The 20,994-nt window shown below is 37.7% G+C and overlaps 1 protein-coding gene across 1 annotated transcript; it reads left to right on the forward strand.

The window, feature by feature from the left end:
• Positions 1 to 9,055: 9,055 nt before the first annotated feature.
• On the forward strand, positions 9,056 to 19,967 carry qdpra (quinoid dihydropteridine reductase a). The gene is made up of 7 exons (XM_038699614.1): positions 9,056 to 9,216; positions 9,307 to 9,399; positions 10,270 to 10,366; positions 11,086 to 11,226; positions 14,142 to 14,250; positions 15,956 to 16,039; positions 18,812 to 19,967. The coding sequence occupies exons 1-7, from the start codon at positions 9,133 to 9,135 to the stop codon at positions 18,912 to 18,914; spliced, it is 711 nt and encodes a 236-aa protein (XP_038555542.1). The 5' UTR covers positions 9,056 to 9,132; the 3' UTR covers positions 18,915 to 19,967.
• Positions 19,968 to 20,994: the final 1,027 nt, after the last annotated feature.

Raw genomic sequence — 20,994 nt, forward strand, 5'->3', positions numbered from 1 at the left:
TGAATGTTTGTAAAATAAGTCTGAAATTGCAGTATGTGATACACCTTGAATATCAAAGTTGATTTCTGGTGATATTTGGCTGTAAATGTCAAACTCTGTGTTATCTTTTCCTGTTTCTGACTCTGAACAAAACATAAAAAATAAATAGAAAATCTTGTCAGAAAATCTTTTGCAAGATCAGTTCCTTTCTATCTTTCATTTGGTGAAGTTCATACCACTGTTTATTTTATTGTTGCAATGCATGTATTCAACACAGACAAGGCTTTCACTGTAGAAATTAGAAATACCCTTTAAATGCTTTATGAACTTGGGCTTGAAAAGAGAACACACAAAAATGTTACACTTTTGCTTTCCAAAGATGGAAGTAAAAAGGCTGTAGAAATATGGTGGTATTTCTTGTTTTCTGTGTTTCTCAAAAGAATCATCTCTGCATGACTGAACTATGCCTCAGAAAACATTGCTTTTATTGTCACATTTTTAGAAATTGTATCTCTGAACATTTTAGAAAATATGCATTCATCCGTTTTACGTCTCAGTGCCTCCTTTACCAGTGATGTGTAAAATCATTCCACTTAAACATTTTAGGCAAGTTTGTCTATGAACAAACTTTAATTCAAGTTAACTTTTTTTCATCACCTTATCATTACAAATTAAATGAGCCTCATCAACTAAGATACAGCATGGTAAATGAAAAACAAAAACAGATAATGAGAATATGAAACTGGTTTTCCCTTGTGAAACTTGAACTGCTGCGATCTGCTGTGTTTTACTTCCTAAAACAAGTTAATCAGGTGAGCAGAACAATAGACAGTGATGTGATTTTTTTGGCTTAATTATCATACCTACAGCGTAGACATAAGGGAACCGCTGCTGGCACTTTTACAGTACTCTCTACTTCCCCGTCGTTTTCCATCTTTAAGCCCAAAGTCCCTGGCACAGATGTATCAATCCCACTCTTGATTCTTTCCCAAGTCCATTTTGATTGTTTCCTCACACCCGTGAAAGTAAGACTTCAATAAGCACCTGCACAGACGCCGGTGGTTCCCTGGGATTTTACCTCCAATCTCTCTAATCACAGCTTCACCCTCCTGTGAAACCTCTCTTCCAGTGCTCCCTCCCACCAGCCACTACAGTTACAGTATCACTTTATTTCTTCTCTACGCTGATCTTAAGTCTTACTCCAGGCAAGCTATACTTTTATCCTACATCAGCCACCGATGTCTCTTCCTCTGTCTACCAACAGATTACCACAGCCCCTCTTTTCCGCCATTCTTTTGCCCCCTAGTAAACATCTGACACCAATATCAGTTTCATAATCCACTTTAGGGCGAGCTTCTGTGAGATCTAAAACATTACACCCCTCAAGCTTTATCATCTAATCCTCTCTGTTTAGATCACCTGGCCCACAATACACAGGGTTTTGTTTTCAGAGCTCATACTTTGTCTGCAGGCCACTGGGATGTACAACCACACTGTAACGCCATGCATTTAGATAGTGTATAGTATTTTATTTCCCATTACCAATGTCTGCACACTTGCTTCTCTATAATACCTGTGTAATCTCTTGATTTACATTTACGTGATATGCTCTTGAATGAAAAAGGCATGATGAAATACATTTTTGATCATCTAGACAATGCTCTTTCTACAGGCTGAGTCAAACGCCAGGAGCTTGAGCTGTTTTATCAAAGGCTCATGGGGACATCTAGTGTTGACTGAGGAAAGGAAATGGAAGCGTTTTCATTATTTTCCCTGCATGAAGATTAGACACTCTCCTTTCCAACCAATTAATGTGAATGTGCTAAATCCTCATCCAAAAGAAACAGACATTTCAGGCAAGCTGAAGAGGAAATTTTATTGTCTGGACCGCACTGGTTCACTTACATAATTACCTGAAATGAGCCAAAATTAAGAATTTGTTGTTTATGTGAGAAATTAAATAAACAGTTATAGATAAAGTGGTGTGTTGCTACAATGTATTGAAACTGGAAGATACAGGTGTAGTTGAAAATGAATGAGGAGGAAAATAAAATATATTTTGTTCTCTGCTGTCCTTTATGTGATTATTTGTAGTTTGTGGTGCTTTTGAATTGTATTGAGTTATACAGAGGTGTTTATGTTACTTAGTTCACCCTCACTAATATAAATGGGGTGGACAAAATAATAGTAACATCTCTCAGTATAATTTCAATACAGTTTAGCACCACAAGCTGTAGCCTCCATAATGAGTTGAATTAATGCCTCGCTAAAACAGTTATTTATATTAACAGGTATTTTGGGCAGAACTGTTTTATTAGACTGCATTTAGCTAGATGTACCAAACAAACTGGCAACTGAGTCTAAATCTCAGTAGTAGAACCACTGAGCTCCCTCTGTATATTGCTCCTGTTATCTGTCTCTTTCCTCCCTTATTGCTCCCTGCTTCCTCCTGCTTTGATTAATTCCATTAAGCAACCACTCCAAGCCGCTCAGCTACCCAACACATTTACAAGTCATAAAGCATTGCAATCAACAAACTCACACAAGGCTGAAACTCTCCAAGCGCCCATTTGGAGACTGCTACAATGGAACAGAGAATTCAAATGGCAACAAAGTGGTGCTTGACACAGCTTGGGGATGAATGGAAAAGCTGCCGAGGATTTATGTCTCAAAAGCATCAAAGTCCATGAGAGAGACCCTGGGGAGGGTATGGAGCTATGTCCTCTGTCAAGATTGAGGGAACAAGTACAAACAATTTTGCTAGATGGCGTTGGTTGCCACAGCCGGAGACCAAAACAACCGGCAAACATTTGTCAGTGGTAAAGGCGAGGACTGCAGCTAACTGGTTTTACACACATCTACAGGAAATCACAGAAAGCAAATGCAATGAATGCATATCGAAAGTGTATACAACTTGAATCTGCTGTAGTCTGACACAGGAAATAGTGCATGGCACAACAAAACATTATTTCAGAGTAGGAGGAGATGTTAGCTCACCGTGTTCTCAATGCATTGCAAGAAAGTGCTTTTCAGTAAAAAGAAACGTGTCTTTCTCAAATATGTGACAATGTGAAGAAATGAGTCTCTCAAATATATGAGATAAAATATAGCATATGCTGTGAAGAGAAAGAAGGATTTTGAATTTAAAAGGAAATGTAAACAGACAGGTAACAAACCAAAGGAAACGTCTGAATAAAGGAATAGAGAAACTAACATGCACAAGCTTTCATACTTTTGGGGTGCTTATTGTGGTATAGTTTGTATCCACTTTTCTGCTCAGAGGGAGGGGTAGGGGCAAATTAGTTATTGAGTCATCACGTTTGTGCAATAATTGAACATTTATCCTGACAGGAGTGGCCTCTTTCAGGATGACAAAGAACTTATCCACAAGGGTGTCTCAAGCTGACATGTAGATGATAAATCATGCTTTTTTTTAATCCCGTTTAGAATAATGTAACTCCCTTTCACCGTCTCAGCACATCCTTGAATCACTTCATTCACATGCCCGCACATGCAAGAGAGGGAAACTGTGGGCCGTTTAAACGTCAACAAATTGTATTTTACGTTAACAGAACTTAAAATTAAATTGTTTTTTGATTAACTGAAAATGTTAAACTCTGTCATGATAGTATATTGAATCAATAGGCATAATTTGTGTGTCATCCAAGCTCAATAAAATAACAATTACAAGTAAAAAGTCTAAGAGTATTTCAGAACTTGATTTTTTATTTCACAACAATATATATATTTAAATAATAAAATAAATAATAAAGGTCCCCTGAATTAGTTTTTAGAGTGAAGCGGCCCAGAATGCTGCTGCTGTTGGCTGTTTAAACCATATACTATGAACTTTCAGAGTCACCACGTCTCAGCCCACCTAAAGCCCATGAGATTTTGGATCAAAGTGTCTGTGCTCTCCTCCACAATCTGAACACCAAATGAGGGAATATGTTTTGGAAGAATGGTAATCCCTCTTGTAGAGTTGCACACACTTGTACAATCTGTGCCAAGGACTACTGAAGCTGTTCTTGTGGCGAGATTTCACACCATGACACTTTTCTTTTTGTTTGTTATCCATTTTGTAATCTAAATCTTCCAGGAAGAATTTCTTTACTGAAGGTCAGCCCCCCAAAAGATATAGGATCCAGTGTGTGAAACCACTATTCTGGGGACTCCACTAATTGTGGATTGTCTGTTTTTCTTTCATTTTGTATTGTTTTTTTATTGTGTTTTTTGTGTCCCTAACAAAGCATCGATGATGATGATGACTAGACTTAATGTTAAATTTCAGTAACTGTTTTGACTGGGTGCCATCACCGAGAGAGGATACCATTTTTTTTCAAAGCTGGAACTTCACATTTTAGAAGATAATCTGTAAGGTAACTCTAAAGACACCTATCTTACCAGAGCTAGCCACTAAATTAAAAGAGCATCCTGTTGGACTTTTTTGTGTAAATTCTCTTTGTGCTTGTGGGAAATCACATTTTGAAACTCCACCCAGTGCTTGGACTATTCTGCTCAGAGTTTCTTGTTATTGTAGCTAGGTATCGAATCTTCTTAAACCAAATGAACAGCGAGTACACATGTACTACAGCTGAGTTTATTTACTAGCAGCATGTAAAAATCCCCTATCTTTACATCTATTTGTAATCCATCCATCCAACATTTAACCTGCATAAGCACTGTATTCAATTCAAGTTTATTGGAGCTAAATTTCTGTATTATAAAAAGAACTATGGTATCATTCAATCAAATGATAACCTGACCTTTTTTCGAGCTTGGAAAACAGTTTGAAGGGGATCGATCTGATTTTTACAGACGCCGCAGTACTTGAGGTGGATGGAGTCAAAGTGCAACATAGGTCAGCAAGTAATGCATGCATTAAGTGTATGAGTGATGGTATTATGAAGTGAGCTACAAAATTTACACAGTATAAATCTGAAGGCAGCAGTGTGCTCAAACATGCAGAGATTACCTTTATAAAATATAACAGTGCTCAACCACTTACAAACACAACTGTGACTATGTATTTTCATGGGTCATTTCCAAAACAAATAAACTGCTGCACAACAAAGATAAATGCACATTATGAAAATTATTATTCAACAAAATAAAAGGGCAACACAGTAATGACAAAGTGTTAGGTTAAAAGAACACTCATCATGGTTGTGGGTAAGGTGAGAAAGGTTAAAACAAGCCAGCAAGGTCACATAACTGAAAATGAAATTATGTAAATATGTAAAATGAGTCTGGAAATTCTTTAAAAGCCTGAGCTTTTTTGACACCATTTTCTAAAGGTTAAGATTGGCACATTAAGGAGAAGTTACTGAAGGTTTTTACTGGATATACTTCCTGGAAGGCTCCTGTTGTGGGATCTCAGGATGGCAATGAAATGCTAAGAGGAGTCAGACATACAACGAGGACCAAACCTGTAGTGGAAACATGCAGCTCAGGAACAGTTAAGTGCTTGTGGACTTTACTGTTTCTATTATTCTTTACTTGGTCAGATGATAGAAATGCCATGTGCACACCAAAAAATTTGCAAGGCTTTCTGCAACCACAATTCACTGAGGAGTTGGAACAATCTGAAACAACCTTCAGGAACATCAGAAAAAAATTATGACTTTAAGAATAGATTTAATTTGACTCTTACTACCAACATCTCTAATCAGACGGGATGACTTGTGGCATTTAAATGGATTACATGACTTCTTGTATGTGAAAGTTGTCATCTTTAGTGATGAAGCCACAGAGATTTATCACCTGACTCTGCTATTTCCCTTAGCTATACAGAGATTCATTGCATCTTTTAGCTCAATGTTTTGGTTTTATGGCTTATAAATGAACTGTTTTGGTTCAATCTTACCTCTCTCATAGAGTTGTCTTCAGTCATTGAAGGCAGCAGTTGTTGCCCAGCATAAAACAGTATACAGACAAAGTTAGCAACTAGCTGCTAACATAGTGAAGCACGTAGCAGCTAAAGAGCCAGATATTTCCCTCAGGAGTTGATAGCGACCAAAAACAGAGTAAAGGTAGTGAATCTTGGAATTGCATTGCCCAGGTGGACACAAACACAACTCCAAGTTAATGCTAATGTTTCTCCAAGTCTGCTGGATGTGTGTGTGTATATATATATATATATATATATATATATATATATATATATATAACAATATTTGACCTGGGTCATAATACTGACAACTGTAGTCCAGATATTTTACACCTCACATCTAAAATCACAGTCAAGTTGAGAAGCTTGAGGATAAAAGAAGGTGGGAAAGGTACTTACTACTGCTGTCACATTTTCAAACCAAGATAAAAAGAAAATCCAGACAGTGGTTGGACTCTCATATCCTCTTCTCCATCACTCAAAGGTCTCACTCAGATACATTATCATTGTGAAAATCATCACTTTTTCCTTCTCTACCAACCATACTTAGATATCATACAAAATATTTACATTAGATTTAGATGTACTGTCCTGGAGGGAGATTTGTTTTCACAAACATATTTAGTAGTAGATAGGTGAATGGAAATTTTGACCTGCTGGTCTTGATGGATAAACAAAGAGACTAAACTTTGTCCTGAGGGGGAAATGGATGTCTGGACCAAATATCATGGCGATATATCAAGAAGTTGTTGAAATATTTCAGTCTCAATCAAAGTGGTGGCTAAGAGAGATCCCTAGAAGAATTCCTAAAAAGTCAGTGCTGGTTAGTGATGCTTTTTTCTAGTGTTTCCCCATGAAACTCACTTTAAAAAGTAGACCAAGGAAAAGGTTAAAATGCAACCACCAAGACAGGAATCTGCCGCTGAGCCCCTTAAGCTAATGGGAGGAATTTGGCAAGTTGCCATGGTAACCAACTTGGGAGCACTGGTCCCTAATTTACTTTCCCTTGCCCCCAGATTTTCCCAGTTTCTTTTCACAACAGTGACCTTTCATATCATCATATCGTCACATTTCTGAGCAACCATCTCCACTCAAACTATTACTTCCACAACAGCCGCTGCTGCTGTAGTTTTTACTGTGTCTGCTTGAGGCTATGAGATGCTGAGCTGCTGACAGATCCTCAACCTTGCACAGATTGTTGCAGAGTACTTGTAACTTTGTGTTTGTCGACAGTCAGAAATCCGCAGGATGTCTGAACCAGACAGCAGGACATAATTATTGTGTGTTCCTTGGTACGTCACCTTGCTCTCGAGGAGATATGAGCTCGGTCAGTCTCACCAACTCCCATCACCCGTACTGCTCCTCCTCATCTTACACGCTAAAAGAAATGTGTGTGTGTGTGACAAATGTGCATGTGTGTTTCATACCTTTTATCCAGGAAATAGGAAGGCAGGCAGGAAGGGATGGCATAATACTTTTGTTTACAATACTGGGAAACCCGAAAGTGTGTATTTCTCTCTCTCACACTCCCTTTCTGAGTGTGTGTGTGTGGATGTGGGTGTGTTTGTGGATGTTAGACTAGACAAACCAAGCATTTATTCCCTGTAGCAGAAGTGTGTGTCACATCCAGGTGAGTGTGACAGATCGGGGGCTTCACTACATTGACAGGGGAGCCAAGGCCATCTTGTTTGTATTATTCATGAGAGCCGGGGATGTCTCGTTGGCATGCTGCTTTGGCACAGCACAGATAGCACAGCAGCAAAATAATGGGAAGCTGTAGTTCACTGCTGTGTCATCAGCATCGCAGTCTTGCAGCAGCACCTAGTGCTCACTGAATGAACATTAAATAGTTGGGATAAATACAGCCACACATACATAAGGTTCTTGCAAAACTGAAAATAATCTGTCCCTTTCTGTACTTAATTCACTTTAAATAAAATTACATGGCAAAGAACAATATGCATCCTTGGTCATTGTTGTATTTATTGTAATTCCACAGTTCTGAAAACATGTAAAATGTACATTTTTATTACATTAAGACATATATAATTACAATGGCTGTAATGTAATGTAAAAGGCTGTTACTTATTTCACCACTGTGAACTTCAACAAATGATAGACAAATTAGCTAAACTTTCTACCTAACAATGCCAATAAGCAATGGCCTCTAACACTACCGTGTCTGCCTGGAAACAACCTCCACAGTAATTCGTTTTATTACGTTATTACATTTAGACCCAATCCTGAAGCTACACTGAGGTGCATTATATCTTTAAAAAGATAGTGGTGCTCCTTTAGAGTTATCCAAGTGCCAAGTTGTACAAGCATTCAAAACTAATATATGAGTCTAACTTTGTTACATTTTTGTTAAATGTTGCCCAAGAAGCCAGTGCAGACAGCTGCAACTGCAGTACTGCTCTACATCTCCACAAACTACCTACTTTTCCAGACTGTCCCACATAAAAACAAAACCAGAGAACAGTGGGAGCAGTTGACCAAGGCGTCTGTGTTCGCCTGTAATCAGTTTAAGAAATGGACTATATTTATTACTTGAGACAATATACATTTGTTAACCTCTTTTTGCGTACTGTGCATACTGCTGTCTCTTTCATTTCAGAGGGAAATAGTGTATTTTGTACTACACTGCATTTATCAGTTGGTCAAAATTTGTCTTATTTTATATTTATTATAGTTAAGAATTTAGAATTGTGTCCAATTAGTTGGACACAACAAGCGTTGTGAAGGTGTCACTTTGGGCTCTTAATAATTGTGAGGCATTTATCACTATTTTCAGAATTGTCCAATTGCTCCACCTCAACCAACTACAACGGTAAACTCCTGCTTTTACAGTGAGGCACGAGTAGTAATAATCTAATTATATAATATAAAGTATAATAGTATAAGAGTCACAGTGGCTGTTTTCCTGCTTTAGGTACTTTTACTTATGTACATTGTCCTGATTATACTTTTCAAAAGTAACATTTTCAATGCTGGTCTTTTCCTTGTAACAGAATGCTTTTAAAGTGTACGTTTACTCAAGTTAAAGATCTTTCACCACTGTGGATAATGAGTTCCCCGCATGGGCTGCATGGTTCACCCTGTAATCATTGTGTTTCCGACTGTCTGTGAAAGCAGCATCAGCTCCGCCAACTTGTTGCACCACCACAGAAACGCCCCCTCCTCCCTCTCTGTCTCTCTCTGTATTTTTTTTTAATCTCGGCCACGGGTCGGTCAATATCTCACTTGTTAAGCAGAGCAGAGACATGGCTGCTAACAGGGTGATCGTGTACGGCGGAAGAGGCGCTCTGGGCTCAAAATGTGTCCAACATTTCAAATCTAAAGGATGGGTGAGTGATAACGGTAAACCGTAAATATGCTAACACGCTGCTAAATGCTAAGCTAACGTTAACTGTATTTTCTCTTTATGAAATGAATAGTGGGTTGCTAGCATCGACATGGCTGCAAACGACGAGGCAAACGAAAACGTGGTTGTGAAGTTGAGTGAATCTTTCACCGAGCAAGCAGGACAGGTGAGCTGCAGATGACATTTATATGAATGGCGTGGTTGCTGTTTCTGTCTCATAAATGTCAACCCGAAGAGCGAACAGCCAACAGTAAAGCCGCTGCGACCAGCAGCTAAAGTGTTAATCGTGGTGTGAATCCAATAGATTGTAAATATGATTTGCTTGTTGTTCTTATTTTGCATCGATCAGTCTGACTTTGCTAAAAAATGTGTACACTAATGCGGCGTTCAAGTCAAATTGGAAAAGTAGGAACAACTGGACGCTTTTTACAAGCAGAGCTGCTAAGTTGCTTTGTGAATGCAACATTTTATTTCAGGTTTTTCACTATGGCATTTTGGTAAGCTCGTGCAAGATTGTGAATCATTCACAATCCAAAATTGTATTTATTTTTTTTAATTATATGAAACAAAATAATTATATATTTGCAGCCTTGTGACCATCAACCAATTTACCATGCTCTTACCATCCAGTTAATGCTGTGCAACAGTTGGGGTACAACCCAGACAGGTAAAAATGTAAAATACTAAAGCTGATGTAATTTTCTTCTGATGAGACCGTACATTAACACATTGTTATGTTGTCTTTGTCTTTATTTAGCCAAGTAACATTACTTTACTTAAATTCTGTAGCATACCTCATGAATGCACAGTTTTTTGTTTTTATTTTTTTTGCAATAAAGGTTATTAAGAAAATCTCTGTATTCATCATTTGGAGGTTGGTGTCAGTGATTTCTCCAAATATCTTGGAGAAATTGGCATAGAACATGTATTCAAAGCTTGCAGCTGGCGTGTGAGCTGAAATGTAGTCATCATTGAAAAGCCATTTGCCCTGTGGCTTTATGAAAAGGTGTTTGTAGTTATCTCTTGTTTTGTGCAGGTGACGACAGATGTGGCCCAGTTGCTAGGGGAGCAGAAAGTGGATGCCATCTTGTGTGTAGCAGGAGGATGGGCGGGAGGAAGCTGTAGTTCCAAAGGTCAGAGTTCAACCTTTTGTTTGCTGTAACATTAATCATCAGCCAATAATTTCCTTCAGCAATTCATGCTTAGATTTAAACTCAGCCTAAATAAATAGTTTGAAGCCTCCAGCTCACCCTGGTTGTTTGTGTCCAGAGAAGGTTTTATTCTGCCAGTTAGTTTATTGCATTTATCTCACAACTTGCATGAAAAACTACCTGGCAGTAAAAGGAAATCAGCAATTCTCAGTACTTAGGACCAGACTAGATATCCACTGTGCAGCTCTAAGACTCACTGATTAACACTTGTTTGTTTAATCAATTCAAGACCTACAATATAAAGATTAGCCCTTTTTCAACAGGTTGTAACTATTAATTGCATCTGAGTTGTTGCCAGGCAAACAGTGGAGACGCTGGGAAGTTTATGGTTCCAGCTAAAAAAATGATTGCGTACATAAATCCCTGTAAAACGATTTGTCATTTTTAAAATTAGTTTTTTGTAGAGTTTAAGCAGTCTAGTCTGCTAAGCTTGGCTAAACGGCTGCTGGCTATAGGTTTTATATTTAACAGACGGACGGAGAGTGGTATTGATCTTCTTATGTAAGCAGAAAGCAAATGAGCGTATTACCTAAAATGTTCCAGCACTTAATAAGGTGATCCATAGATGCATGTTGGGCGAATTATAAAATTCAGTCAGTGAATTAAAATTAGACTTTTAAAAATGTTTTTGTCTCTCTTAGATTTATACAAAAACGCAGATCTTATGTGGAAACAGAGTGTGTGGACCTCCACTATCTCCAGCCACCTCGCCACTCTGCACCTAAAACCAGGTGGGCTGTTGACTTTGGCTGGGGCCAAAGCAGCCCTGTCAGGCACTGGAGGTAAGAGACACACACTTGCGTTTACTATTCTCATCATGATGACCTGATTTGGCCGCGTGTCACCTCACTGTTGCCGGCAGACTTTGATATATTCGAGATTTTATTTATTGCATATGTCTTTGTTGTCCAACCTGCCAATTCAAATAATGTAGGTAATAGAAAACACTGCAGGGATTTGATCAGGGAATTGATACACTGATCAGAGACATGAGGGATCTCACGCCACTCACAACAGTTCCGTGGAAAAGTTGTCGATAAAATGGATCCAGGACAAAACAAGAAGGGAAAAAAAGATAGAATAGCTAATGATCTCATTTGGAAGCCATGGGGCTGCGGTGGTTAGTGTTTGTTTCTTAAACAATAGGTCAGCCTGTTTATCCATCAGCAACCTTATGCTCTGCCCTTGAGTAATTGACTGAACTCGGACATGCTCACTAATTTTTGACCTTTTCGATACAAGACCAGGTAAATAGTTCAAATGTAACTGATTGGGGTTCATTAAATCAGCTAATGACTATACAAGGCAATAAATAACATGAACAGAAGAGGACTGGTTTATGTGAAATCTGATCCCGAGAGCCACAGAATACTATATGACTGTTTCCACTCAAGTAACACTGAACTTCATGTTCGGTGTAGTGCCGCTTTAATTTTGTTTATTCTGTATTTATGTTTTAAGGGTTAATCATCATTTATGCCATATATGATGGTCAACTAAATATTTTCTCTCTCTATATATATATATATAAATTAAAATGAACAGAGGCTTAAATAACAAACCTTATCTTCATAATTTTGGATGGTGTGCTGGTAGATTACGTTCTACCTATAGTTGACAGTTGTTAATGTGGCAACAGTGCACCTCATGTCAGCCTCTCAGGCATCCAGAAAGGCTTTGTGGTCCCATGTGACATTCAGCCTCCCCGTATATCCAAGCCAACCATGTGATGGGCTGAGATCCAGCTCTACAATACAATATGAAGCACTGGCTCAGCAGTCGGCACAAAGCCGACAAGATCATTGGCTGGTTGGCTAGAAAGAGAATGACTCAGCAGTTCTGGCTTCATTTACATTTTCCACGCTGACGGCGTGTGTTAACTGCACTGATACAGTTTGGAGTTCCTAATGTCTATTTTTCTCTTTTGACTTAGCTTGTATTTATGTAGGAACCTGCCCCTATGCATTTTAAACATGAAATGTAAAAGTTACATCTTATATTCTCATAAACCCATATCTGTGTGGCCTAATTAAATGTGATTCACTGTTGAGAGGTATGTTCATCCTATCTTCTGTGTGCTGAGTGTTGATGAGGAAGGCACGTTAGGATAACTAATAGTATTAACTTTGAAGGTTATTGTAAACATTTTTTTTATTTTTTATGAATGAATGCCAAGTGAAATGTTGGAAGCATCTTTGGGTTGGGATGATGTGGGGGATAACCAACCAAAATCTGAAAGTTTCTTTTCAAAATATCATGTCAGCATGGAAAGTAGTGAAAAAGCACGATCATTTGGGGATTCACAAGATATTTTGTAAAGTAGTAAAGAAAAATGTTTCTTGTCCTCACTCAATTATCTTTGTGTACAATTGTGTCCATCCACATAATAGATTACCTTTTACTTGAAATTCCAAAGCAAACTTAAAGTGGTCATATTATGTTCATTTTCAGGGTCATTTTATTTAGTGGTTGTACCAGAACAGGTTTTGGTTTCATTTTCAAAACACCATATTTATTGTCATAGTGCACATTGCTTCAGCTCCTCTTTTCTCCCTGTGTGTTGAACGCTCCATTTTAGCTATGGAGTGATGCATCTAACTTCTAAAAGATCTTTGTTGGGAGTTGCACATGCACAGTACCCATAGTTAAGGACTACTAGCCAATCAGAAGCAGAGTAGAGTGGATTATGTTAATTAATGTGCGTTAGGGTCTATGCACAGCAAAGAATGTTGTTTCCTCTATTCAAGCAACTTAACTTCCATACAGAACCCCGGTCCAGTTCTCATTTGTACATTAAGTAAAAAAGATTAGCCTGTGAAATATCAGTAGTGCATCTTTTTATTCAATAGTCATGGATAGATACTTGTCCATTGACTGCACTGGCAATCTGTGACTCTACAGTATCACGTGTTTACGAATGATACTGTAGAGTCACAGATTTTCACTCCAGTTGGCTTAATGAAGTCCTTCGTTTGAATGTGTCTTCCTCTGATCCAGTGTCCCATTGCATCCTACTCTCTGGAGCTTGTTGCACCAGTTGTTCATAAGTTTAAACTTAGCCTTGTTATATATTTACTAAGTAGAGTCCTTTAGTCTGTTTCACCAACCTGTTAGCTATGCAGCAAATGGAAGCAGTGTTAATTTCACTATCCTTGAGCTCTATTGCATGACTGGCATCCCTAACTCGTGTTTCCCTTGATTTTGCTCTTTGAGTAAAAAAAACAACAACCCTGTGATAAAGCCATATCACCACCCCTTGTTCCTATTGGTCAGTTCTTTGTAAGCCTGTCATAAGATTGGTTTATTGGGGTGGGTAGATGCTTAGCATTTTTTGCAAAGCTCTTTAAGATGTTCGGGGGGGCACTTAATGTTTCCAGATGCTGAAGTTACAAAACATCCCTATGAGTTAGTCGAGGCCTGGTTCATGGAGAAATATTGTGCAAGTAGAGAAAACCGAACAATAACTTAGGAATATTTTATATGTAGTCAGTAAATACCTGGTTACTACTTCAGTTTGAAAAACCTCAAAATCTTCCTTCCATAGATATTTCCAGTGTTTTTCCACTTGACCACTCTCTGCTAAATCAATGTCATCCACTCGTGGGCACAGCGCATGATGCATTTGATGTGGTCTATGTTGCCTTTGCAAACTGAAATTTCCTCCAGAACACTAAAAGACATATTCTGTGCTCCCCAGGCATGGTAGGCTATGGCATGGCCAAAGCTGCAGTCCACCAGCTGTGTCAGAGTCTTGCAGCAAAAAACAGCGGGATGCCATCAGGAGCTGCTGCTGTGGCTATACTACCGTGAGTAGTGCTGTGAAATGTTGTGTATACACTTGGTCAAGATGCACATTTAGTCCTAATGTGCTGAACTGCATTCCCATGATGCGGCAATGGAGAGATGTACTGCACTCACAGGTAGGGTCTTTTTAAATTAACAGTCCACCACATTTCATCTTCTACGGTATTAGTTTTCTAACAAAAACTAATGTAACGTCTGTCTGTCTTATTTTGAGTTAGTGGTTTTGGACGGTAAAGGGATAAAACAAGAAAAGGGGAAGCTTTTTAGATTTCCTTGAACTGCAATAGACTGAGATATTGTAACATGATGCTAGTAAACTACACACAGCATATTCATGTTTACCAATGTGGATGTTCTACGATGCTTTATGAAAAAGGGACCACAGATGTTTTCATTTCTTTCTCCCCTGGACGGAGGGCTCACTGACGTCTAGTTGGATGTTATTGGGCTTTTTTGCTAGATTTATTAGTTATTGTTGGCAGAAAACAGATTTCTTGCTAGACTCCATATCCAGCAACATGAGTTTATTAAAGAAACAAGACAAATATACAGGTCTCAGTAAATGTGCATAGGATTCTCTTTTCTGTTACAGCAATGTTTTGTGCTTTAGGTTGAAAAAGTGGTGTGTATTTAACATAAACGTCTTACACGGTGTAGCTTTAACAATGCAGGCAGCCAGTAAAAGGAGTGAGGATGAAAGCTGTGCTTTAAAATTAGGGTGGATGGATAAATGCTAGGGGAAGATAAGCTACAGGAATAAAAGATGGAGAAGGTCGCCAATTTCACCCAGCAGATCTCTTATAGTGCACAGGATCTGTTTTGAGTTGGTGTGAGTGACGCACACAGTTCCCTATGCATCATCGCCTGCTCTGTTTGCTTATTGAATTTAAAACCAGTGTTTTTGCAGTGTCATGGTGAGAAGCTGGAAATGGATTTTCAGGGGTGTATTTTGCTCCTGCTCTCTCTTTGGTTATATTCTCCACCAACATGAGGCTGGGCTGAGCCTGCCTAACCAGCATGCTGTCACATCTGTTCAGCATTAGCCCCGTGACTTGCATTTCTGTTACAGCCTGTGTACCCCAACCCCCTTGTGCTGTACTATCATATACTAACACTGTATAGCTCCATAGCATTTGTGGGAATTCACAATATAGAGTGTATTAATGTGAAGGCCAGGTGGTCGAATAATGAAATAATAAAAAATAAAAAGATTTAAAGCATGTACAGTAAGAAAGCAATAAGCAATTGTGTTAATGCCCCCTTCACTCTTTCTACAGTTTCATAGTACTTTATGAAAAAAGTCCTCTTGTAGTTAAATGTATGTGTGTAAAGCTTATACAGCATGATGACCCCCTGCCCCCCCAAAAAAATACTACAGTACTCCTAGGTCAGGATATTTTGTTTATAAGCTATTATACACGGACATAATAAATTATTATTAGTATATCGGTATGCTTGTTGTAAAGGTGACATGAAAATGAAATTATGCTGTGCAATTCAACACAGTGATATTTGAAGTCATGAATATGATAATAAAACAGAAACAAGATGCAAATGACTTCTTTTTTTTCAATTCCACACAAACCCTGTATGCTCTCTGCATGTGTGGAGATGCTGCAGTCTGCTAGGCGCCCCCCCCAACCCCCCGCCCCCCCGCCACTCAGACGGTGATACTCACCCTGATTGTCATCTTGCTTAATTTGATAGGGTTACCTTGGATACGCCAATGAACAGGAAGTTCATGCCTGACGCAGACTTCGGTTCCTGGACGCCGCTGGAGTACATTGCAGAGTGAGTGCTTATGCGAATAATGATTCATAGTCTCATTTACAGGCTGTAGAGAGCTCTGTAAATATTATTATATTTTAGAACACATCATAAAAACACCACTCAATGACTTTCACAGATCTTTGTATTACAATGTTTTGTTTTGTTTTTGCTTTGCATTAAGGATAATTCCACCCTTAACCTGCCACATGTAGCCATCCACTAGTTTTCTATTGACCTCCTTTGTCTCCCAAAATGCCTCTACACAGGTCTTATTATGGTCAATGTAAGACTTGACTTAAATAAATAAATCACAATATACACATTTGGCCAAAAAATATTCCAAATGTTCCAGCATTTTTGCACGTTGAACACAGGGCACGACTGTCTTGTCTATGCCCAGAAACAGGGAATTAAAATAAATTGAGTTATGCTCAAGTGACTCTGATGACATAATGGTATGTGTCTTTTTGTTCTCTGTGCTAGTACCTCACAAGCACATGCATTGTTCAGGTGGTGTAAAACTCCCATCTTCTACATGTCTTTGATCACGACTGGCCCCCTGCTGACATAGAAACATGTCCTCATGTGTCTAATTTACATGATGTCCTGTTGAAGATACATTTCTCTCTGATTGTTTGGTGTCGGTCCAAACAGCTCTTTGATTTTGAGGGTCAGACACCCTAAACATCAGATTTACCTTTTGATGCTTAAGATCACAGAAACATTTTCAGCTATCAGACAACATTAAAGTTACTGGAAATAACCTGACATGACAGTTGAGCACAAGAATGTGAGAATACACTGACAAATGAGCACAGAATTCAGAGTGCATTACCAATAGCTATTTTAAACAATAATCTTAAAGTATAAAGAGTATTTTTTTTTTCTTCTGTAAAACACATATTACCCACGTATATTACATTACATTCAATTATTAGTAATCCGTCCTTCCAGAAGTGAAATGGGTCTCCTATGTGTGGTGTAAATATACCCAGGTACTTGTCTGATGTCATATTTACAAATTTTTTTTTTAAAACAAAACCAAGATGGAATAGATTCTAAATGGAACATTTTACCACAAGATGGCAAAACAGATCTACACTTGTCTGGTAGTGCAGTGTGATTGATGACACAGGTGTGTGTATGTGGTGTTTTTGTTCTTGCTAGCTCATCACTGTAACTCATCCAATTTTCTGTCTTTGTAGTATGACATTTATTCTCTCAATTATGGAACCCACACGCCATAAATCAAAGATTTAATCATATACTACTTTATAAACAATTTACTTGATCTTACTTGACTAATGCAACCTGCAAAAAGTAAGTAAAGATTGATAACATATTTTATTTAACAGTTCTAAAACCTCAACAATTCAACTTCAGTAGGAGAAGATAATATGATTTAAAGTGTGTGTATATATATATATATATATATATATATATATATATATATATATATATATATATATATATATATATATATATATATATATATTATATATATAATATATATATATTATATATATATAATATATATATATATATTATATATATATATATATATATATATATATATATATATATATAAAAAATTAAAAAAAAAAAAAAAAGTATTTACTCAACTAATTAGTACATTGGAAACCGGTAGATGGATTAGATGGGATTTGATCCCGTTTGATAATACCTAAGGAAACAGATGAAGGTCTGAGGACAGAAATAGACATAATCTGCATGGTGGGAAATAAAGAGAGGTGGCGCTCAGGGCTATATTGTCACTTTTCCCTATCCTCTCTCTGGCTTTCAAATGACAAACTTCATTCATAAAACCTGTGCCCGATTGTAAGTTACACATCATCATTACTACTTGGAAATGCAGTTTGTCAAGTTCATTATTCAGCATTCATGTAGGACCCGGACTGTAAATGTGCCATTTGTACTCTAGGATGTTAAATCACTTTTTTTAGTAAGATCCTAGTGCTGCCCACAGCTAGCTATGATTAATAAATGTTTAGTATTAGTGCTGATACAATACCCGATTATTGGTATTGACACCAAATAAATATTTTTTGCATTACCTTACTGTTTGAAATATAATTTTTTCCTTTACAAACCAATTTTTTTATTTACCAAAGGAAGCTAAACTACACAGCGTCTAAAATGTGCAGCTGTACAAGAACATAGCCTAAATGAAGAATAAAATACAATGTAAAATTGACAAAATTGATTGAATTGAGCAAATATCTCAAATATGTAAACAGGAATAAAAATCTGACCCAGAATTCAGTGCCAACCTTCGGTACTTAGTAAATTACACAGTTGGTTACCTTCCTTCTATACCATGGCAACGGAAGTTACTTGTTTCTGATTGGCTGGCAGGTTTAAAAAAATAAAAAATGCTGTATATAATTTGTTATTTTTATGGTAGTCTGTCTCTATTGGGTGAGTATTTGGATTTAACGTGCAACAAAGATCCCTGGCTGGAATTTAAATGGGGATAACATAACTATATGGGATTTATGTGGCATACATCAAAACCACGAGGCCACCAGGACCACCTGTAAATGGAAAATATATTGTGAATATTACTGCACAATGATAGTAGTAGTAGTATGTGATGTATTTGTATGAGAAGGTGCTGCAAAGATGAATGTAGAAATTTGCTGTAATGGTCTTAGACACGGTACCTCTCTTGGGATATAAGGTATTGTAATACTACAGAGTATTAAACAAATGAACATGTGAGGGTTTTGACTGCTTCACAAATATTGCTTCCATTTCTGTGTTTTACTCCAGATTGTTCTTCGAGTGGACCACAGGGGTAAACCGGCCAGCTTCAGGAAGTCTCATGCAGCTACTGACCTCCGCTGGTGAAACCCAAGCTGTGGCTGCACAGTAGAGGATTGAGTGGAGCTGTCGAGGTGTTGATGGGGGTTGGGAGAGGGGAGAGATGGATGGAAGCAGAGATGAGGAGATGGAGAGACACAAAGATAGACTGGTGGAGAGAGGGGAGGAGGAAATGGGGAAGGAGAGTTGGGGAGATAGAAGTGATGAAGAGGGTTGGAGGATGTAGAGGTGAAAAAGAGAGATAGTGACAGAGAGCAACTAAATAAAATAAGGAGGTGGAGAAGAGATGGCTAGATGGGTTTGTTTTAGAGGGCTGGGGTGTGGGGGGCCGTGGACTTTCATTGCAAATGCAGCCTCACAGCACCATCTAGCTGTACATTCTCTTAATTGAAAAAAAGTCAGTCAGACTATGTCAAGTCTCCAGTAATAATAATACACTATTGGCTAATAATGGACAAACTCTATAAGGCGCACTCTCCACTCGTGCACAATAATTTAGACGATTTGTTCAAACTGTTCTTTCAGAGATAAGTGAAGTGTGTTAAATGAGACTCATTTCATATCAAAATGTTTATATTGCTCTTTTTTGGTCAGGACTGTGCGGAAGAGGTCACTGATTAAGATACATATCATTTGACATACAATACATTGTAATTCTGTGTCATAGCATTGTTATTACAATAATTATAATGTAGAAATGGCTTAAAATAAAAAAGATGTATTGTTTTTTCTGTAATTCACCATATTTTTCTTTTCTAAAGACTCCCCTTCCTCCAAAATATATATCCAAAACATCATACCTACACTAGCAACAGTACCTTTCTTTACCATCTGTGAAATTTAACAAACATTGTCAGTCCAGTGTGACATGTGAGATTTGTAGACTTTTTAGTTTGTACTGTCTCAAAACTTCAATGTCGAAGAAAGCCGCTGTCGCCTCGCAAACGGACAAAATGCAGTTTAAAGTGGAGTGGCCTTATTTTGTGTTTGGAGCTATCAAGTCAAAGTGTCCTTGGTGTCCGCGATATGAAAAAGGTGCTCTGTTTCTGTTGTGGGTCTTGTACTGTGTCAAATTCACAATAAAATGAGTCAACATAAAGGGTCGATTTGACATTCAAAGTTCATTCTTGACCTTGAAAACAACAGTTGACAAAAGATTCTCACCCCAAGGTACAGTTAGTAGCTGTTTTGTAGCTTTCAGTTATTACACATGTTTGAAATCACTTCGTATATCCTATAAAGAGCACTATATAGGATATATACTTGTATACTTTTATAAGAGTCCAAATTCTGAGTGTTAAATTTCTGCACAATATAGTGCCCTTAAAAACAAGTCGTTTCCAAGACATGTACACCACTTTTTGAAAACAATCCCACAACACATTTTAATAGATACAAAAGATGACACTTGTGCTTCACTTAAAGTAATGGCAGAATGGTAATGTTTCATACTGTGTCAAATCTTTACTTACTGGCCTCTAAAGAATAATCTATTGAGTGTCTGGCAGATAGAGAATAGTGAGTGAGTGAACATGGGATTTCATACACAGCCCTGGTTTTGTCAGATTTCTCAGTTGTAGAAATGTTATTTTCAATTTTTTTTTTTTCTGAGGACCTATAAAAAGATTTTTCATCCATATTGATTGAAAAAGTGAAGTTCAACATTCATTATTAAGCTTGGAACCAGCAACTGACAAAAAATAAAACTCACTTCAAAGTCCATTTTAGTAGCTGTTTGGATCATCACATTAAATTGACCTTGAGGTGAGATGCTCAATAAAATGATCTACAGTTGTAAAAACATTTTAAAGTGGGCATTTCATAAAAACATGCCACAATACTACGTGACAGTCGCATCGTTTTTCAAGTGCAGAATAATACATATTTAGTGGGCTAGTGAGTATTTCAATCAGTAGGGCAGTGTATTTGGGATTGACTCATTCATCGTAATGAAGGAACATGTCACCCAGTGAAACAGTGGAGCTCTGTGGCACAGAGGAACAAGATATATCAGACGTGACAGACATAACTTTTGAAAATTATACATTAATTGTTGGATTTAGTCTTATGATGTTGTATATAAGCAAACACTAGATGGTGCTCTCTAATAAAAGTTCCTCTGCTGGTCTGTT

This window comes from Micropterus salmoides, unplaced genomic scaffold, assembly GCF_014851395.1.
Source record: "Micropterus salmoides isolate LMB-PRFRI ecotype aquatic unplaced genomic scaffold, ASM1485139v1 Ms_hic_scaffold_5, whole genome shotgun sequence".
Taxonomy (NCBI): Eukaryota; Metazoa; Chordata; class Actinopteri; order Centrarchiformes; family Centrarchidae; genus Micropterus; species Micropterus salmoides.